Source organism: Chionomys nivalis, chromosome 2, assembly GCF_950005125.1.
Source record: "Chionomys nivalis chromosome 2, mChiNiv1.1, whole genome shotgun sequence".
Lineage (NCBI taxonomy): Eukaryota > Metazoa > Chordata > Mammalia > Rodentia > Cricetidae > Chionomys > Chionomys nivalis.
In genome coordinates, this window is record NC_080087.1 from 56,907,018 (window position 1) to 56,926,648 (window position 19,631).

At 46.4% G+C, this 19,631-nt stretch overlaps 1 protein-coding gene across 1 annotated transcript in view; it reads right to left on the reverse strand.

The window, feature by feature from the left end:
• Armc2 (armadillo repeat containing 2) overlaps positions 1-19,631 on the reverse strand; it is a 107,080-nt gene that overhangs the window by 63,577 nt on the left and 23,872 nt on the right. The window contains exons 5-7 of the mRNA XM_057761749.1: positions 16,743-16,947; positions 6,410-6,486; positions 1,114-1,212 (exon numbers count right to left, since the gene is read on the reverse strand). Of these exons, the coding sequence (XP_057617732.1) occupies positions 1,114-1,212; positions 6,410-6,486; positions 16,743-16,947 (381 nt within the window). The remainder of the gene's footprint in view (positions 1-1,113; positions 1,213-6,409; positions 6,487-16,742; positions 16,948-19,631) is intronic.

Genomic DNA, 19,631 nt, shown 5'->3' on the forward strand with positions numbered 1-19,631 from the left:
TGACACAGGCTCTTGCTGTGGAGCCCAGGCTGAAATCCAGCTATGAATTCAGAGGCCTGCTATCTCACACCCTAAATCTCAGCAAGGTCCTGAGTTTGCTCGATTGTAACTGGTGGGCGGAGCGGGCAGAGTGCTGGGCATCTACTGACCACCCCACCGAGGAAAGATCTGCCCTCCAGGCAGGCCTGCAACCTGAAGGCCTCTGATGGGGTTTCTAACCCTTCTCACTTGATCTGCACTCCTTTCCTGAAGCAATGGCCCTGACTTCACAGGCCAAGCTAACAGGAAGGAGGAAATAGCAACTCTAGTGGGGAAATGCTGTTATGTTCATCCCCTCAGATTTGGGTTGTCAAAGGGCTCCGGAAGTGATATGGCTTCATTCATCTTTTATTACAGAGTTTGCATGTAGCACCAAGCACCTGCTGAGAGCACCGAGGACAGAAAACCTGCCCGGAGAACCCACCCATGGAGAGCACAGCCTAGCCAGAACCACGGTGCACACGGTAATAAGCATGGGGATTGCTCTGTGGTGCTGACCAAGAATCCAGAGGCTTCCGGTTCACCTTTCTAAATGGAATTCTGAAAAAGTTGGGCAGTATCCTCTCGGCAGCTCCCCACACCCTCCCAGGAATGCCTCATTGTGGCCCTCTGGAGTGCTGAGCAGGACACATCCCAGGCCACTTCTTGAGCTGTGTGAGTGGCCTCCCTGACAGAGGGACTTGGTCTCAGGAGTAGAATCAACAGGCACAGCACTTGCTGTCCGGGTTGTGTGGTCCACTCAGTTCAGGAGATCTGCTCTTCCTGACCTTCTAGAATGTGACAGTCTCCCTGAAGAGGTAAACACAATGGTTCTTCAAGGAGAGGAGATGCATGACCTGCTCAGCTGGGGAGTTTTGGAAGCTGGCTCTCCCAGTACATTCCGAGGATAATTTTACTCACTAACAATTTGGTTTGCATAGTATTTACTATACAGATTTACAGGGTAAGCAAATACATGGCATGTTTTCAACATAGCCACAGAAACAATCGTCAAAGTGCGCTGAAAAGATCAGGGCAATGGGGAGCAGCAAATAAATGCAAAGTTTTGATTTAAAACAAGAACTGTTGTTTTACCCTTTTCTAATTCACGCAGAATCGGTTCGATCTGTGTTTTCCAAAAGACTTCGTCTACTTCGGTTTCTGTCTCCTGTCCCTGTAAGCTGGCTCTTGAGGCTGCAAAGGAATCCGGAGAAGGAAAGAGCACTGTGAAAAAGGACTCGTGACAGGGCACACTCAGAGGCCGCCCTTCTGTGTCGCTGAGATGAATTAAGAACAGAATCAAATCTCACTTCGCCCTAAGCCCCAACTCTAAGGGGAAGCATGGGTCTTCTCATCAAAGTACCCCAAAGAAAACTCGAATGAGTTAATTAAAAAAACCAGAATTTATAAGTGGGATTAGAATACTTCATGGAGCAGAGTGCTTTGTGCAGGCTGCTGGCCACAGGAAAGCAAACTGGCTTAAGTTACTTTTTACTTAAAAATTTCCCTCTGTAACATAGACAGCTACATACACATATATGTATATATACACATACATACATACATACATACATACATACATACATACAGACAGACAGACATAAAGACTAAAAGCTGAAACCACTTTATAAAAATCTTAGCCCTTTCGGAACAGCCCCTATAGAGGAAGTACCACCAATGTTACGCTTTCCCCGGGGTAGGGGAGATGCCTTGTTCCCGGCCCCAACTCTATTATTGGCCTGTACGGTGACCTTTGTCTATCTAGCTTAGACTCTTTCCAAACCCGTTTCCTCATCAGCAAAGGGGAGAATATTTACTTTAGGATTATGAAAGCTGAATGTCAGTCACAACAGAGGCAAAACTCCTCCTGGTGCCACATATCAGGCGACAGTGAGGATCTGTGAACTTCCTTTCCCTGGCTAAACAAATGGGTGACAGCTGATGTGTGGCCTCTGCCACCAAGTGCTGCACAGACTCTAGGGGGCAGTGCTGCCCCTGACTGCATCCTGGACGCAGAAGAGGGACTATTATGGGATGCACTTTTCTTCTGTTCCTCCTCCCTCCCCCGTCTTCTGAAACAAGGTCCCCCTCTGTCCTGGATCTTACTATGTAGCTCAAGCCAGCCTTGAACACACACAGGAGTGATTCTCCTGCCTTGGGCTCCCAGGACCATAGGTGTGAACTGGCACACCCAGCTGAGGCTGCTGTTTGGTTGTGTTTTACTTCTGAAGATGGAGAAAGTGGAATCCAGGTAGAAGCTAAATCACCCTCCTAAGGTCATACAACGCCTCCACTCTTACCAATCAGCTCCACTGCAAACCAACAGATTAAAAGGCAACAATGTACGAAAGAGAATCCACAGAGAAAGTGGCAAATCAGGATTCCACCTTGTACAGGCAGTATCTCAAGTCACCAACCAGAGAGCTGGAGGGGCATGGCTACATGGAGGCCTTCTCCAGCTTCCTCCTCTAACGTCTGCCTCCTGCGCCCCTAACCTGGCACCAGAAAAATCTATACGAGCTGTTGGAAATCATAAGAGCAATCAGAAGATTCTGTACACACAACCATCTGTATTTATTTATGATTTTTACAATTCTTGATTTATTTACTGCATCTTCCTCTGGACTTCAGCACTTACACATAGGCATACCCATACACAGTTACATACACAAACACATAATTAAAAGTAAGTCTTAAAATAAAAGAAAACCACTGAACTCTTCTCAACCGCCTGTATAAAGCACAGAGAACTCTGTGGATAACCCACAGTGGCTTGTGTTTAAAATTTAATTTGAATTCAGCGGTGTCTGAAATGAATCTTCAAGCCACCAAACAGGAACTCCCCCCCCCCACTGATATCTTCCAGGAAAGAAGGGAAGCTGTACAGTTAACTTGTGCCTTCCAGTGCCCATGCCCCCCCCCCAGTGCATTCTGAAAACGTCTACTCTCTGCTGCAAGTTTTTTTTTTTTTTTTTTTTTTTTTTTATCAAACCTTGCTCATGTCCAGGTAGGCTGGGCAAGCTAAGCATGGGAAAACCCTGGAGCATCAAAGCACACGGGGAAGTCTTAACAACTAGATGGTGGGTAAATGGTAAAGATACAATGTAGTCGAAACAGGAAGACTTTGGTTAAGCTATCCAATCCATAAGCAAGACTTTAAAAAGCAAAACAGAATTGTCATTAGGGGCCAGGTGTGGGGCAGGATTCAGAAAAGCCTGAACTTCAGAAAGGGAGCAGTGTTCACAGCAGGCTCTTCCTTGAGCAGTCCCCTACAGCACCGTCCATGAACCCTCCCACGAACAGGATCCACACTGCAGCTCTGGTCAGGTCTGCCATTGCCACTACCTGTGTTTGAGAGATATTCCAAGTTTCGGAACGTTGGAGTTTTCAGAACGGGAGCTAAAAGGCTATAGACCACCACCTTAGCCTTTTGGATTTTTGAATATACCTGAACTGGATAAAACACATGTATATGATTCTGAAGTAAATATGAATATTCAAGCAGTCTAAAACTAGAGCTGCTCATAGTCCTAGGTAACTAAGGTATTTAAAGGTCAGAGTATATAAACAAATCAGCATTTACAAATGCAAATGACAACCCAGAAGTTGACAGATAAGTCAGTATTAATAAATGTCCTTGTCATATTTATGAAACACTTAAATTTACTAGGGGGGCTGGGGCTGGCTTGGTGGGTAAAGTGCTTATGATTGCAAGCCTAGCACCTGAGTGTGGATCCCCAACACTGATAAGAAGCCAGGCATGGTGTTGTACACCTGCCACCCAGAGACAGGCAGTTCCTGGGAGCTTCCTGGTCAGTTCAGTGGAACCAAAATGTGAGCTCCAGGTACGGTGAGAGACTCTGCCTCAAAAAATAAGGTGCAGAGTGACAGAAAAAGACACGCGACATGGACTTGTGACATCTATGAGTGCATGAACCTACTCCCACACACCAAAAATGACTAGAAAGTCAGGCTTTAAATCTGTATGGTCTTCAAAAACAAAACAGCAACAACAACAAAAACCCAACAAACAAACACCTGTGCGGTGTGCTCTTCTGTGTACAGTTACAAGAAAGCACAGTTAGCAACTAGTTCCTCAGGAAGAGAGAGCAATCAGACAACACATTTACCTAGAAAGAGAGGGTTCTCAAGGTGAGTCAGAAATCACAAAAGGCTAGCTGCCTCCTTAGGACCCTTCCAGAACCATCCAGACTCTTTTGAGAAGTCAGCCACACTATGTGGTCTTCTCTCAGGAATCCCCAATTATGTGGTCGCATCTGGCTATGGGCTTGTCACGTCTTTATCCCCACACTGTCCTCATGGCACCACCACCTCCATTCTAGACATTATTCCCAGTTAATTCTAGAAACAGAAGCATGTGCACGCATGCACACACATGCACGCACATGTGCACATGCACTCTCACACACTTTGTCTCAGTCTTGGGGAACAACTTGAAAATGTAAAAAAATATTTTTTTCATCTAGGCTCACAGTTTGCTAAATATAAAAATTACGATTCAACAGGAAATTGGGTAAGTCAGGCAGAAGTACTGCCTGTTTTTGAAGATTCTGCTGCCTCAGTGGTTACAGTTGCTAACCGCAGCTTTGAGTTTTGGACACAGCTCGGCACAATGTTAGGACGGGCTGCTATTTTTAGCATGCAGATGCAAAGCCCCTGGCAACAGCTGTCTTGGGAATCGGAAGGGCTTAGATTCTTCTGAGCTCTGGATACACTCACTCCCTGTGACCACGAAGAGCCTCCCTCCTGAGGAGAAGTTAATTTGAAGAGAACACTTCACCCAGTGCTAGTTTTATTGTCATTTTTATTTTTGAGACAAAGTCTTACTGTGTTGCTCAACCCAGCCTGCAATTCATAATCCTCCTGCCTCTGATTTCAAAATGTCCAGATTGTAGGTGTATAATCATCCATCCAGACATAAATTTTGTATGAATGAACAAAAAATAAAGAATGTAGCAAACACTGGTGCAGCCCTGGCCAACTTGGCCCAATATTGACATTGTGTCACATATGAATGTTTTTCTTTATTTTAAGGACTTAAAACCTGGCAGTATCGAAGCCTTCTTTATGCCTACCCTGTCCATATTCTTCCGCTTGGGGGCCACTAGCCATCAAAATGGGTGTGGCAGAACTTCGTCTTGTCAGACGTGGCACAGAGATCCCTAATTCTTGTTCCCATAACTAACATTTCATCCGCTGCCTGTATTAACTCCAGTCAATGTTACAAATGCCCACTGGTTCACTTCTCACTGCCACAGTTTGTTCCATTTCTAGTCTTTGGTCTATTTCCTCAAGCAGAATAAAGCTCCCAAAGGCCTTTCATAATAAAATGTTATAGTTTCACTTAAATATATGGGCAGTGTTTTTGAACTTGAGTTCCACCAATGTCAAGTTTGGCCAGACATTTTCACTCTGTGATTCCTGTGAGCATCTATCCACATTAAAGGCATCAGACTCGGGTATTGGTAAGACCAAAGAGAGATAATAAAAACTTAGGAAACAAATGCTGGTTTCTGAGCAGGCTGGTTCTAGTTTTGAAGTTGATGAACAGAGAATTGTTAATCAGGATGCAGTGTGGTACTCTAGACTCCCCTAAACAGCCTATGACTTCCACCTGACATTTATCTTAACATTGGCTTAACAACATGGAGATGTTGATGGTGAAGGATGCCGAGGATAAAGGATGCCGAGGGTGAAGGATGTTGAGGGTGAAGGATGCCGAGGGTGAAGGATGCCGAGGGTGAAGGATGTTGAGGGTGAAGGATGTTGAGGGTGAAGGATGCCGAGGGTGAAGGATGCCGAGGGTGAAGGATGTTGAGGGTGAAGGATGTTGAGGGTGAAGGATGCTGAGGGTGAAGGATGTTGAGGGTGAAGGATGCCGAGGGTGAAGGATGCCGAGGGTGAAGGATGTTGAGGGTGAAGGATGCTGAGGGTGAAGGATGCTGAGGGTGAAGGATGCCGAGGGTGAAGGATGCCGAGGGTGAAGGATGTTGAGGGTGAAGGATGTTGAGGGTGAAGGATGCCGAGGGTGAAGGATGTTGAGGGTGAAGGATGCCGAGGGTGAAGGATGCCGAGGGTGAAGGATGTTGAGGGTGAAGGATGCTGAGGGTGAAGGATGCTGAGGGTGAAGGATGTTGAGGGTGAAGGATGCCGAGGGTGAAGGATGCTGAGGGTGAAGGATGTTGAGGGTGAAGGATGCCGAGGATGAAGGATGCTGAGGGTGAAGGATGTTGAGGGTGAAGGATGCTGAGGATGAAGGATGCTGAGGGTGAAGGATGCTGAGGGTGAAGGATGTTGAGGGTGAAGGATGCTGAGGATGAAGGATACTGAGGGTAAAGAATGTTGAGGGCCAAGCACACAAATATCTTACCTGATCTGGTTTCCTGCCTGCTCAGGTCTGAGCTGCTAGGACATGAGGAGGCCCTGGCATGCCGCTTCCCCTGGTCCCTAGGAGGAATGAATGAAGCAGAATGTTATTTCTATTTTTATAAAGTGCAATAGTTTAAGAGATGGTGTTTAATTGGCTGCTTTAATCTACCTTGCCTTCTAAGATTTATCTGCAAGAACACAAGTCTATTGGCTTAACAGTATAAAATATAACACTAGAAGGAACAAAATAATAATGACAACGATGATGATGATGATGATGATGATAATAATAATAAATCCAAAGTTGACTGGGGAAAATAGCTAAGGATATAGACCACAAGAGGGCACTGTTACAACATGAAACAGAGTTGGAAAACTGAAGCCAGCCCAATGTGCCCAAGGTCACACAACAGGGTCAGCTCTGGAATGCAGGGCTTCTAATTTTCAACCCACTATTCTTCCCATTGCATCATGGTATGTCCCAGTCCCACTTTAAAACTTAATTCAATTAATATTCTCTAAAAATATCCATAGAAATATTTTAAATTTTAAAACAAATGAGAAAGTATATTTAGGCAATCCCTAGATGAGAAGCATTTTGAGTTCCAAGCAAGAGTGGGCCTGGCTTGTCATGGAGGTACCTGACTTTGTGCATGGTTACCCGGCTGCAACTTTTCTCAGCTACAGTTGACTTGAGGGTATTATCTTTTTCTATATCTGTATAAGGTGTGGGAGGGGGGCAAGAGAGGGCGAAGGAGGTGAAATGACAAAAATACATCAGATACAGCTATCAGGGCCACAGAACCCATTATTATCTATAATTAATATATACAAATAAAAACAGGGCTGGTGAGATGGCTCAAAGGGAAATGGTGCTTGCCCTGCAAGTCTGGTGACCTAGGCTTGATTCCCCAAGTCCATGTAGAGGTGGAAGGAAAGACCCGACTCCACAGTTTACCCTCTGGCCTCCATGTGTGTGCTAAGATGTACGCTCACATCCATCATAATGCATAAAACCTTAAAATTAAAAAAAAAACCTTCAATGGGATGGAAAACCAAGGGATTTACTGTATTTTTCATTTCTAGCTATAGCCTGAAATTTCAATATCAAGAGTTTCATATATATGATGTGTGTGTATATACAAGTGTTTGCATGTGTGTGTATGTGTGTGTACTGAACACACACTGAAATTATCAAGACAGTTTGCAGCTTACAGAACTGCCCCCGAGTACCTGTCCAGTCTCTCCAACTCATGGCCTGGGGTGAGGGTGGCTCCATGACGCCTCATCTGTGTGGCCTCACTCTTACAAGAGCATGAGGACACCCCGTATGTGCACATGCTTGGCAGTACTGTCCCTAGCTCCCGTAAAGAGAGAGGCATTGGACTCACCACCAACATACATGGTCATCACTGTGGGGTGGACCCTGAGTGAACGGACGCCTCCCCCAGCTTAAGTTCACATCCTGGGTCAACAGCCACAGCCTCATGACCTTGGAAATCTACTTGGCTCAGGGTTCCCCATGCTCAAACAAAGGCAAGACTTCTGCTTAGGATGTCAGGTGTCACACTGAGGGAACTTAGCAAGTTGTCTGTACTATTTTTGTTTTTCTTTGAGTCTACAGGCACCTAGAGGAACAGTATCTGATGCCAGGTGGGACAAAGACATGGACAACAGAAAGGGTTCCAAGTGGCACACGGGACCAGAGTCCTGGAAGAGTAGCTGTGAGCCGGAGACCCAGGCCTCCAGGATGCTCCCATGCGAGGACACAGGCATCAGGAGGAGGGAAGAAACAGACGTTTGTGCAGTTGGTCCATTCCTGGAAAGACGACGTAACAGAGGATGGGGTCACAGTCGCTGGGGACCAAGGAAAGAGGTGTTGTCCGGCCAAGGCAAACAGCTGTGTGTCTGCAGCTGCTAAAGTTCTACATGGGTGTGAGCAAGAAAGACAGGCACCAGGGGAAAGTCAGAGATGCATGGGCTGGCCGGCTTAGGAGGTGGCATCAGGGCTTCAGTGAGTTCAAGGTAAGCTGTGTTCACTGTCTCACAGAGAGGGAGAGAGTGGAGGAAGGAACACCCATCCTTCACTGAGGAGGAGCAGATGACCCTGTGTGGGCCACAAAACTTGCATGGCTGACGGGAACAAACTTGTGTCCCCCACCTCCCAGGCACCCTTTAAATACTTGAAAAATCTGGAGCTGCTGCCTTCGTCCTGTGGCTTACACCCCCTTGAAGCTGTGTGGCTGTTGGTGAGTTTTTGCTACAAATAGGTTTCCTCATCTGTGCAGAATGGGGGAGGGGGAATGATGGTGCTCCCACCAGGAGGCTGCGGAAGGAGGGAAGGACGGAATAATCTGTGCTAGTTAACCGCTCACTAGTCAGCCCTAAGCCCTTCAAATGCTGCCCCCCACGGGGTCGATCTTCACACCTTTGCCACACCATTTGATTACAGTCTGCTTGTTTATATCCCTTGGAAAGGGACCCTCGCTCTGAGCAGCTATTTCAGTGCCTGACACCACAACAGCAGCCTTGCTGGTCGCACCCCACCGGTAGATCAGTCAACTCCTCTGCCTTCATGTGCAGCCAAGGCAGACGTCCCCATGCAGTTCCGACCTCTGCACGTTATTAAATTCCACCATCGTATCGGCAGTGACTTCCTGCCTATCAGATGTCTTTATGTCCGCACTCAGTCATGCAGAGTAACCATTCTTCCCAGCTTCCTGCTTCATGTTATTAAATAGCATTATTAAATTTTTCACAATGATTTTTTTTTGATGTGCCCAAATAAAACAATTCTGGAAATTAGTCACTGGGCTCTTCTATGACATTCTTTTCAGAGGAAGAAAGCCACCATTTCATTAGTTGGGACATCAGTCTACAAGTGGAAACTGAATTCCGAAGGCCTTGAGCATCGGTGGCACTCACTGGCTCACACGACCTAACGTGACTCCATAGTGGGGGCTTTACGAAAGGTGTCATCAAGGTTTGGGCTGTCCGTCTCAGCAATGCTCTCAGCTTCTGCCCTAGCTATAGGTTAAAGTCCTGGAGAAAACAGAAATTTCCACATGGTTTTCTTGGGGCTTCTCTGCAGCCACCGTTGTTTCAGGAGGCAAAGTCTCCTGGACCCTGTCATTGACAAAGGTCTTACGTTTCACTTGAACTATTAGAAGCAACTCTAGCAGGCAATGCTATACAAAACTGACAGCATTCCTGCAGCCCATCGTGAATGGCACAATCAATCATCCCGACCACATCCACTGCGGGACCATAAATACCCCAAGGAAATAAAATAATAGCTCTTTAAAATATTTCAAAAGTATAGATTTTGCTATAATTCAAGACCGTTCTTCTAGTTATGATGACAGTTCTTCAATTAAGGATCAGCAAATGTTTTCTTAAAGGGACAGCTAGTGTTTTATACATTTATAATTTGGGGGCTAAGTGGTATAGTCAAGGATAAATTATACATGTGTGTGTATATATATGTATATATAATCCTTTAATATTTAAAAAAATTTAAAATATTTAAACCATTTTTATCTCAAGGACTGTAAAAAATAATTTAAAGCATATAGACGAACAGGTTTGACTCCTTGGCTGTAACGGTAAAAAAATAATATGGGTAGTAATAACTAGTTAGATTTGGTTGCTTTTGCTTTTGATTTTGTTTTGCTTTTTCAAGACAGGGATTCTTCGTGTAGCCAAAGCTGCCACTCTGTAGACCAGGCTGGCCTCAAACTCAAAGATTGCCTGCCTCTGCCTCCTGAGTGCTGGGATTAATGGTGTGAGCCACCACTGCCAGGCTACTAATTAGATTTAGAATTAAGAAAAACTCCATTTTAGGAAAAGTTACATCTATAGAAAGTGAAAAGGGAAATTTAAAGAATGATTAGAAGAAAAGACAAGTGTGCAAACTTTGAGCAGAAGTTTTCTTTGCCTTAAGAAAAAGACATTTCATTTTTAATACTGGCTCCAAGAGGATACTGAATGAAATCAGGTGGCAAATGTCTATACTTTGTCAGTCACAGAGAGTCTGCCCTGCTGCTGTTGAGTGACCCGAGCCACAGACAGTCTGCAAAAGCAAAGTCCAGCTGAGTTCCAGCAAACCTCACCCTCAAAAGCAAGACTTGGGCTTTGGTTTACTACTCTGCTAAACCTTGCCATCTTGACACTTTGACTGCAATTCTGGAATGTCGCCATCAGGGGGTGCTAGTCCCTTCCTCTTCTGACTCAAACTCAGTGAGAGGGGGTGGGTCTGGGCCTGGGGGGCTGGGCTTCTTTGTGCACCCAGGGCCACACCTAAGCAGCAAGTGTGGAGACACACCTGGAGGTGCCTCAAGGTCAGGCTTGTCACCTCAGGACCCTCAACAGCACGTGGGAAGTGACAAGCATGACAGCTGCAGAACCGTTATGCCCCATGCCTGTCCTTCCATGCAAACACCTTCAGCCATTTCAGTCACATTACCCCTCTTTCTTCAAAGAATAATGACTTCATTTCTTTTGTGTGTGTGATATAAATAAAATAACATCTATTATTTTGAAAAGGTCCAGTAATAATCAAAAGTACAAAGAAGTCTTTAAAAAAATCCTCCCAGATCCCACTAGCCAGAAATAAGTCATTATTATAAGGTAAATATTGTTCCAGGTACATTTTGCTTGCACGCGAGCACACATGAAGGAAAGAACAGAAGCGTACCTAGCGGGTAGATACAATAATACCATATATATTATTCTAATGAGAAAGTCTAAACAGAGAAGACAGAAATTCACGTGAAACTCTAGGAACTGCAGAGCTCCAGAGGAAACGAATCTTTCCAAGAGATGTTAGTTTTTAAAAGATCTCTCTAAAGTTAAGGAAAAAAAATAATGAAGAACATTAGGATGCTGAAAGCATCACTGTGAAACTATTTCAATGTCAGTCTGAGAAACCTGCTTCTCACCCAAGCGGCGAGATTCGCAGTCACACTTCCTCCCACACGGGGGTTTGGGTGCTCGTATTTGACCACACTGCTAAGGTTTCTACTCTGTAACCATCAAGGTTTGTTCCATCTTCATAATGTGAAAATAAACTTACCACAGATGCTTTTCACTGTGAAGTCTTGAATTCTGACTCATCATTCCATTGTCTAAGAATTTTCTAGAAAGTGCATGAATACTCTTCCCAGCTTGCTGCCCTTTGAACAAAGGACAGATGACTGCCGATACAATCTCTCTTTACACTCCTCTCTCTCCTGGCACTGAGAGATGCTCAGCTAAAACCGGAGAGCAATTTGCCTTTCTCTCCTTTCCTGTGGCTTGCTTGTTGGGCCTGAGTGGTCACCAGATGCTTTCTTCACCCAACTAAGAACTACAGAGTGTATCCAGTGTGAGTGCTGCTGGAAATGTTGTATTGCCAATTTTTCCATATCAGATTCTGTTGGAACATCAATTGTCTATTGTGTTTAAGTCTTTACTGTAGAAAGTTATCTTTTAATATATCTTGATTTTTCGTTTCTTTTGTTTATCAGCTCTGACTTTTCATGGGTTGTTGCAAACTTTGAAGAAATATGTAAGATAACTTGGAAGAGTGCCCGGTTCCCAGATCCAAGGGAGTCCGTGCTAGGAAGGGACTAGAGGAGATGGGGGTTCTCTTCCAAAACACACGTTTCCCCCTTCTACCTCGCTCTCAGTCCCCCCACTCCTTCTCTCGGCTTTATCCTTTCCGATGTCTGTCTGTGATTTCTTCTGGCCTGACGCAGCACAGCTCACACTTCCAGCTCCTTCTATTCTAATTGTTAAGTGTCTTTCCTCTCCCTGTCCATATATTTCTCTTTCATTTCTTTTTTGAGCACTGGCTTTTTTGTTGTTGTTGTTGTTTGTTTTTTGATCTTGAAAGTTTATAAGCTCCAATTTGATTTTCTGCAACCCACAGAGCCCAGCCCCTTCCCCTAAAGAGAGAACAATCCAGCCATCCATACTTCTGGTGAACACTTGAGACTCTCAGGGGCCTTTCTTCCGGGATGCATTTTCTTCCTCTCTCTTTGTTATGTTCCTGACGAAGCTCGAGTCCTAGGAGACTTCTTATATTATTTGTCTTATATTATTATAAGTATCCTTATATTACGATATGTCTTTACTTGTTGAGGCTGAATATAATCCAGAGAGGGCGAGAGCTGAAACCCTGAACAGCCAGTCCGTTCCTTTGCAGACTTGGGAAGGTATTCTTTCCTGGTGTGTGCAGAACAACCCCTGATGCGCATGCGAGTCCTCTTACATGATAGACAGCGTCTTTGCATTCTAATTTGTTAAAGCAACTTGACATACAAGAGAGACCAGCCTTGATCCTTGATCTCCATTCGCCCACTCCCTCTCCCCTCCCCACTCTGCTCACAGGCGCTGAAAAGAGTATGTCACCCTGAGATCCACCCCGCCCTCCGGTCATTTCATGATCTGTATCTTGAGTGGAGTCTCCCACGGGGGCGTTTTTCACTTATCTCGAGGCCTGCCCACATCCTACATCTCATCTCCCTCATCACCAGCACCTCAGTGAAGAAACCAACTGACTTCTAAGGAGACTTTCTCAGAGGCTGAGGAGGTGTGTTGCGCCCCTCAATCTTTTTGCTTTCATCTAGCTTCCGAACAGTCTGAAAAGTTAACTAGACTTTTAGACTGTTATGTTCCAGGTGAAAACCTAGTCCGGGATACATATACTGCCCCTCACCCCAGACCCAAGAAGAGAAGGAAGGTAAAAAGAGGGAAAAGGACATCTTGGCTGGGACAGCAGCTCTTGAGCTGGGTCTAGGAGTTTCACAGTCACTGAACTTGACAGCTGTCTCCATCCTTGGTTCTGTTTGCTCCTGCAGGACTCCCTTTCCACAGTAGGGAAAGGGTCGTCTTAAGCTGAGGGCACATGATCTTCCCAACTTGAGGGCCTGGAGAGAGGCCAGTCTCCTCAAAAGTCTTGGTGTACCAGGGAGTCCGGACAACCTGGATTACTTAGACTGTGTGCTTGGTTCTGAATCACTGCGCTAGCTGGGCACTGGCAGACCCTACTAGCTGGCCCTGGAAAGGCAGGTCAGAGAGGAATGGGCAAGCCTTCACTCAAACAAAGCCGGAGCATGTACCATCTACAAAGGAAGCAGGCTAGTTCCCCGTAGAGAAGCTGAAGTCCATGTTTAATAGTTCGGGGTTGGGTCCATTATTGCTTCACTGACATTTTAAATCTTTGCTGCTGTTACTTTTTTTTTTTTTTTTTTTGCATGCTTTGTTTGTTTTAACCAGGCGCCTCGCCTCCCTTGCTTTTATTTCTTTCTCTTTCCCTTCCTTTGTTCCTTCTCCCTTTCACTGCTTTTGGAGACAGGGTTTTAAACGGCCTGGGATGACCTCCAGCTTGACAGACAAGGGAGACTAGCATTGCTCCTGGGCCTCCTGCTTCTATTTCCCTAAGAGCAGTGTTTGCTGCATTCCCACCACACTAAAGGCCCTTGACATCTTACAAGTAAGGCTTTCAAGCCTTAGTCACCATTCCACAGCCTGCAGTGGAGGCCTGAAGGAGAAGGGAGAAGGGGGCAGTCATTTCCATCATAAACACTAAACAGAGCCCTCGGGAGTGTCCGGTGACTTGCCAAGGATGTGCAGCTAAATCGAATCATGGAGAGGCCCTGGAACCTGGCTCGCAGTGACAGCCAGCACTGGTCACAGTCATCCACCACCGAGGGTGGTGATACCCACGTAACTGCCCTTGTTCCCAAACCACACTGACTGGAACACACTTAAACACTTAAGTTCTTATGCGTTACACAAAGGGGCTCATGGCTGCACCCCTAGGTGGGTGGAAGGATGGATGGGTGGAGACAGTCAGCACACTTACAAAATGCCAGCTCTCCTGAGCTCAATCCCTGTGGTGACAGAGTAGGAGATCATGGAGTGTGGGCGAGAACAGCCCTCTAAACCTCCAAACAAAGTCTAAGGGGCACGTGTAGACTGTAGCAACCGGCGCACACAGATGACGATGGCAGCCTCCTGAGTGTGTGTGAGCGGCTTCTTCGTCAGGGTTTCGTCACTTCCTTTCTGATGCTACCTTGCTGAGCAAATGGGTTACCCCCCCCAACACCCCATAATAAGTATAAAGTTAAACTCCAGGGCATCCCGAAGGTCTGAATTATCTATATTTTAAATTAACAGCACACACATCACTGCAAGTTTGCTGAAATGAACGGTTCTTTCCTCGCCTGAACCGGAGAAGCCTGGAGGACCCCAAGTGGGGAGCCAGCAAGTCCTCCTTTGCTAGGTCCTTCCATGCTCCTCAGCCCACACTCAGCACCAATCCCCAGCTACCCCCTCCCCCTACTCCCCCACCCCCTTTCTCCTCCACTCCCCTTCTCCCCCACTCCCTGCCCACTCTCCACCCCCCACCCCCATCTACCAGTTCCTGCCAGCTCATCTCACTGACGAGACTCTTCATTTTTCTACATTACAGTCTCAGGATTAGGATCAAAACTAAACAAAAACTGTGCTGAGGAGAGGATGCACCCGGCAAAAGTGGGAATACTCCACTGCTCAGTGGAGCCCGCTTCCTGGAATCACAGTCACTCAAATGTTTACAAGAAACAATTATTGAATGTCCCGGGCTGATTCACAAGCGTAATTAATGAGAGAATTGCTAAGAGTTTCCATTTTCTCGTTTGCTTTCACCCCACTATATAAACTTTTCTGTTGGCATTTCTTCAGAAAATTCCACCCAGTGCCGAACGGAGGCAGAGGCTGATTCAGGCAAACTCCACACTCCACAACACCATCCCATGAGACAGAAGGAGGATGATTGGCGATGCTGCCAGTGCCTGGGCATTTTGAACAGACAGGAGGAAGGGCCTGCCCAGGTCCCTAATGGCTTTGTCCTTTGCTGTTTGTGGGATAAAGTATGTCACTAAAATGTGCCTGCTGTCCCAGAAAGACAAGGCATAATGAACCCTGGCGTGTCTGATTGTTTCACAACATCTGAAGTTTCATGGGAATAAACAAACAAATGGCTTCGCTCTTGTCTGCCTGTCTCTAGTCAATTTGCCTTACTGTAAGGATGGGTGCAGGGGAGAAATGCTCTCTTCCTATGGGGCACAAGCCCTGCTGCTTCTCCTGCTGGGGTGACACAGAGTTCCACAGCCTGCACGTCACTCACCACTGGGAATGGAACTGCCTGCCTGCCTGCGAGGGCCCGGTTGATGCCTCCTGATCGGCTCCCAGAGTCCTAATTTGAAGTTCTCTTCCACTTATGGCAATATGTCAGCTTTCCCCTAATTTGAAAGATGTCCTGAACGCCAACAACATCACAAGGACCTCTACGTTGCCTACTATAAATTCTCTGTGTGACACTCTTTAGGCTGTGTCAGCCGACAAGGTCAGCTCAGCTATACTAACAAGCTGCCAGTGGCCACTTCGGGGGTGGGGGTGTGGTGGTCAGCGTGGAAGAGCCAGCATCAGATCCAGAATCTAAAATGAGAGGAACAAGGACTTGGGGCCTAAAATGGCCAGTGGAATTTAATCTTGTTAAACAAATTTGAACTGGGCATTTGTCCATGATGACCCAATGGAAAGTTCTAGAAAAAAAGTGGGGGGGGGAATCTTTAACTGAGTAAGCCTGCTTATCTTAGCATCAGTACTGACCAGGGCTGGGACACGGCCTGTCCTCTGTTCTCTCTGCTCCTCCGACCTCTAGACCTAAGGTTTTAGTAAATCCCCGTGGTAGGAATGAGCATGAAGCCCACACAAGGCTTCTCCCTTCACTACCCCTCAGTGTGGTAGGAAAGAGCTTCTGGGAAGACTTATCTAAGAATGATACATAAAATACACTCCCTACCATTCAGGTATGAGGGGCAAACCCATCCCTCGGGGTGTTCCTGTGTTAGCCACTAGTTAGCACAATAAATATATTTAAACCAAGTGTCTACTGGAGAATAACACAAGTGCCCACTCTTGTGGAATTTACAACAGTGGACTAAAGCAAAAAGTGGTCAGGGGGGACCCCAGGCCCAGCAAGAAGCCCAAGTACTACAGAGATAGAAACCTTTCTTACTCATCTGTCACGCAGAGCCTAGCTAAAACCATCCAACTTCACCTTCATCTGACAGCCCTAGGGTGCAGCATCCCGGCTGCTATGCATAGCAAGGTTTCAAGGATGAACTGGGAATAAGGGAAAGCCAACCCTATTCAACCATGAGGAGAAAAAGCCCACTCCTATTATGCATTAACTAAAAAACATGCCTATGGAAGAGGGCTGGAACAAATCAATCTGCACCAGACAGAGCCAGTTGGCTGACAACAGCTACCCTCCCCCAAAATCCACCGCAGAAAATACTGACCCTCGGCTTTGGAGATGAGACGCTGGACATGGTTCCTCCAACGCTTCTTGCTCTTTGGTTTCCTGGAAACCTTGGTCATAAGTAAGTCGGACTGGATGACTCTTTAAATGGCCCGTGGAATGTGACGCTGTTAAATAGGTCTCATTTATTTTTGCCATAGACGTCCCCGCGATAACAGTCTCCTTGGCTTCCTCCGTGGTCTCTGCTGAAATAGCAAAGAGATGTTTTCTCAGCACATTGCACATTTCTTACTTCAGGAATTGCTGCCTTCTAATGCTTTTTTTTTTTTTTTTTTTTTTTTTTTTTTTTTTGTAGTCTATGGATTTGGATAAAAGTCACCCATGACTTGTAATCAGGTCTGGAGGATTTATGGTCAAGAGCTCTCTGAACATAATAAATACTTTACTACAGTTTTAATCCTGGCACCATCGTTTCTGTGGATAAGAAATGAACAGGATATTAACTCTACTGGCTTGATGTCTTCTTGAAAGAAAACACAGGCACTTAAGTTTATGAACTACGCATCCCACAAAGGACTCCTAGGCCCCATAACAATAGTCTCGCTAAACACAATGTTAGTCATCTTCCATTTGAAAATAATTGATGGCAGACACCTATAATCTCAGCCAATCGGGAGGGAGAGGGAAGAAGTTAAGAAGTCCAAAGCCAGCCTTTACAACATAGTAAGTTCTAGGCCAGCCTAGCTTACAAGAGATTTAGTGTCAATAAAACCCCAAATACAGCCAGAGCTGTACACAGAGAAACCCTATCTCGAAAAACCAAATAAAACCAAGCAAACAACCAAACAACCAAACACTAATATAATTAATAGAGTACCAAGTGCAAGCGGTACATCAGCGGTGGAGGCTTCCTTATGCACAGGACTCACTTGGGCCTTTTTATAAGGAGCACACAGTCACAGAGTGCACAGTGTGTTTAATAAGGGCAAGCGACAAGCAGAAGAGAAGTGGAAATGGCCGAAGGGGACAGAGAAGGAGACCGAAAGCAGCTTTAATGGGGGCTGGAGAGTGTTAGGGAAGGAAGGCGAACACCCACACCCGTAAGAGAACACCCATGAGTGTTTGGAGCAGGGTGACCAGCTTGTGCAGGGGCTCGGAGGCTGGAGAATGCCCAGGATGGTGGAAGAAGAACTGCAGACAGGCCCTGGAGGAGGAGGGCCAGCCTCAGGGTCCCAGGGTCCCAGGTCCCAGAGTGGTAAAAATGTGACCCACTGAGAAGGCTTCCTGAAGAGGGGCAGATAGGCTAGCAAGATCTCAGCCCATCTCCGAGAACGAATAGCAAAACTTCCCTATCAGCAACCAGACATCAGGAGGAGCTTGTCATCCACCTGCCCCAGCTGAGTTCATGTCAAAAGGGAGGCAAGGCTAAATCTCCCTGAGCGGGTGAGGGTTGGGAAGAAGTGAGCTTCACGTAGGAAAACACTTCCGGGTTTTTCCATACTTACTTAGAAATCAGCAAACAAGGCAAGTGAATGATGACCGAAGCCCCTCTCCACCTGCCCCTGCTTTCCAACATCACCACTGGAAGTCGTTAGGAGCCGCAAAGGTTGGTTGAAACGAGGAAATGAAGACCTGAAAACTGATGTTAAGTGACCCACAGGCATCAGAGCCAGAATGGAGCCTCCAGGTCACCAGCTACAGAGGCCTGACTCAGGGCTTTGACTTCAAGTCCATTGGGCTCTGTTCAAGGGCAACCACCTGAGCATCTGCTGAGCGGTGTTCATCTCTCTCAATTCCCCCACCTTCTCCAGCCACCTCCATATCAGGCACGGGGTAAGAATGACTTGACAGGGCCTAGTACGGTGACGCATATGGTGTTGGCTCACTTAGAACTCAAGGGTAGAGTGACTCCCGGAAGCCAAGAGCCCCTCCTCTGGCCTGTGCCTATCTACCACGCCACCTTAACCAGCCGTGCTTCCAATTTACCGGACACATGGGTTTAGATTATAAACCACTTCAGTCTCTCACTCTGGCTCCTGCATTTTCTTCACTCACTAACATACCTACGAAGGAACACTACGTGGCAGGTGCTGCCCACGTGACCTGCGGTCACTGATTGTCCAGAGGAGACCACAACAGTATTGCAGGCAGAGGAGCAGCACCCTTCTGCCCTCACAACGTCACACTGAACATGGTTCCCAAAGCAGAGCTGGCTCAATACTCGTTCCCACTCCAGATGGGGCCGGACGCCCAGCATAGCCAGTTACAGAGGTGTACACAAATCATCTTAGCACTCAGGAGGCAGAGGCAGGAGGGTAGCTGAAAGTTCAAGGCTAGCCTGGTCTATGTATGGGGTTTGAGGACAGCCAGGACTATAAAACATGAGCCTGTCTCAGAAAACAAACAAGCAGGACTAGAGAGATGGCTCAGTGGTTATGAGCACTTACTGCTCTTCCAGAGGACCTGGGTTTGATTTCCAGCACACACATGGTGCTCATACTTCTCTGCAACTCCAGTTCCAGGGGACCAGACACTCATATCTGGGCTCCTGGGATAGTAGACACATAGGAAAACATCCATAAAAATAAAATAAATAATATATGTGTATACATATATTTTAAAAACCAAGCAAACAAACCCAAATCGGGAAAACAAACAGAACTCCTCAGCATACACAATGATTCTCAGTGCCCCCTAGACACATGTGCGACACCAGGAGAAGTCCACTGTGGACCACGGGCAAACTTCGAGAGGACAGAAACCTCCCTTCAGTGCGGTGACACAGCAACAGCTCCGTCTCAGACACGTCTCAGACACCTCTCACGGCTACAGACCACACACAACACAGCTAAGAGCTCTGAAGCTGCTTGATCTAGTAGGGGCAACAGCAAGCAGAGGTGTTGCTATAAATGCAGTCCTACGTTCTAGA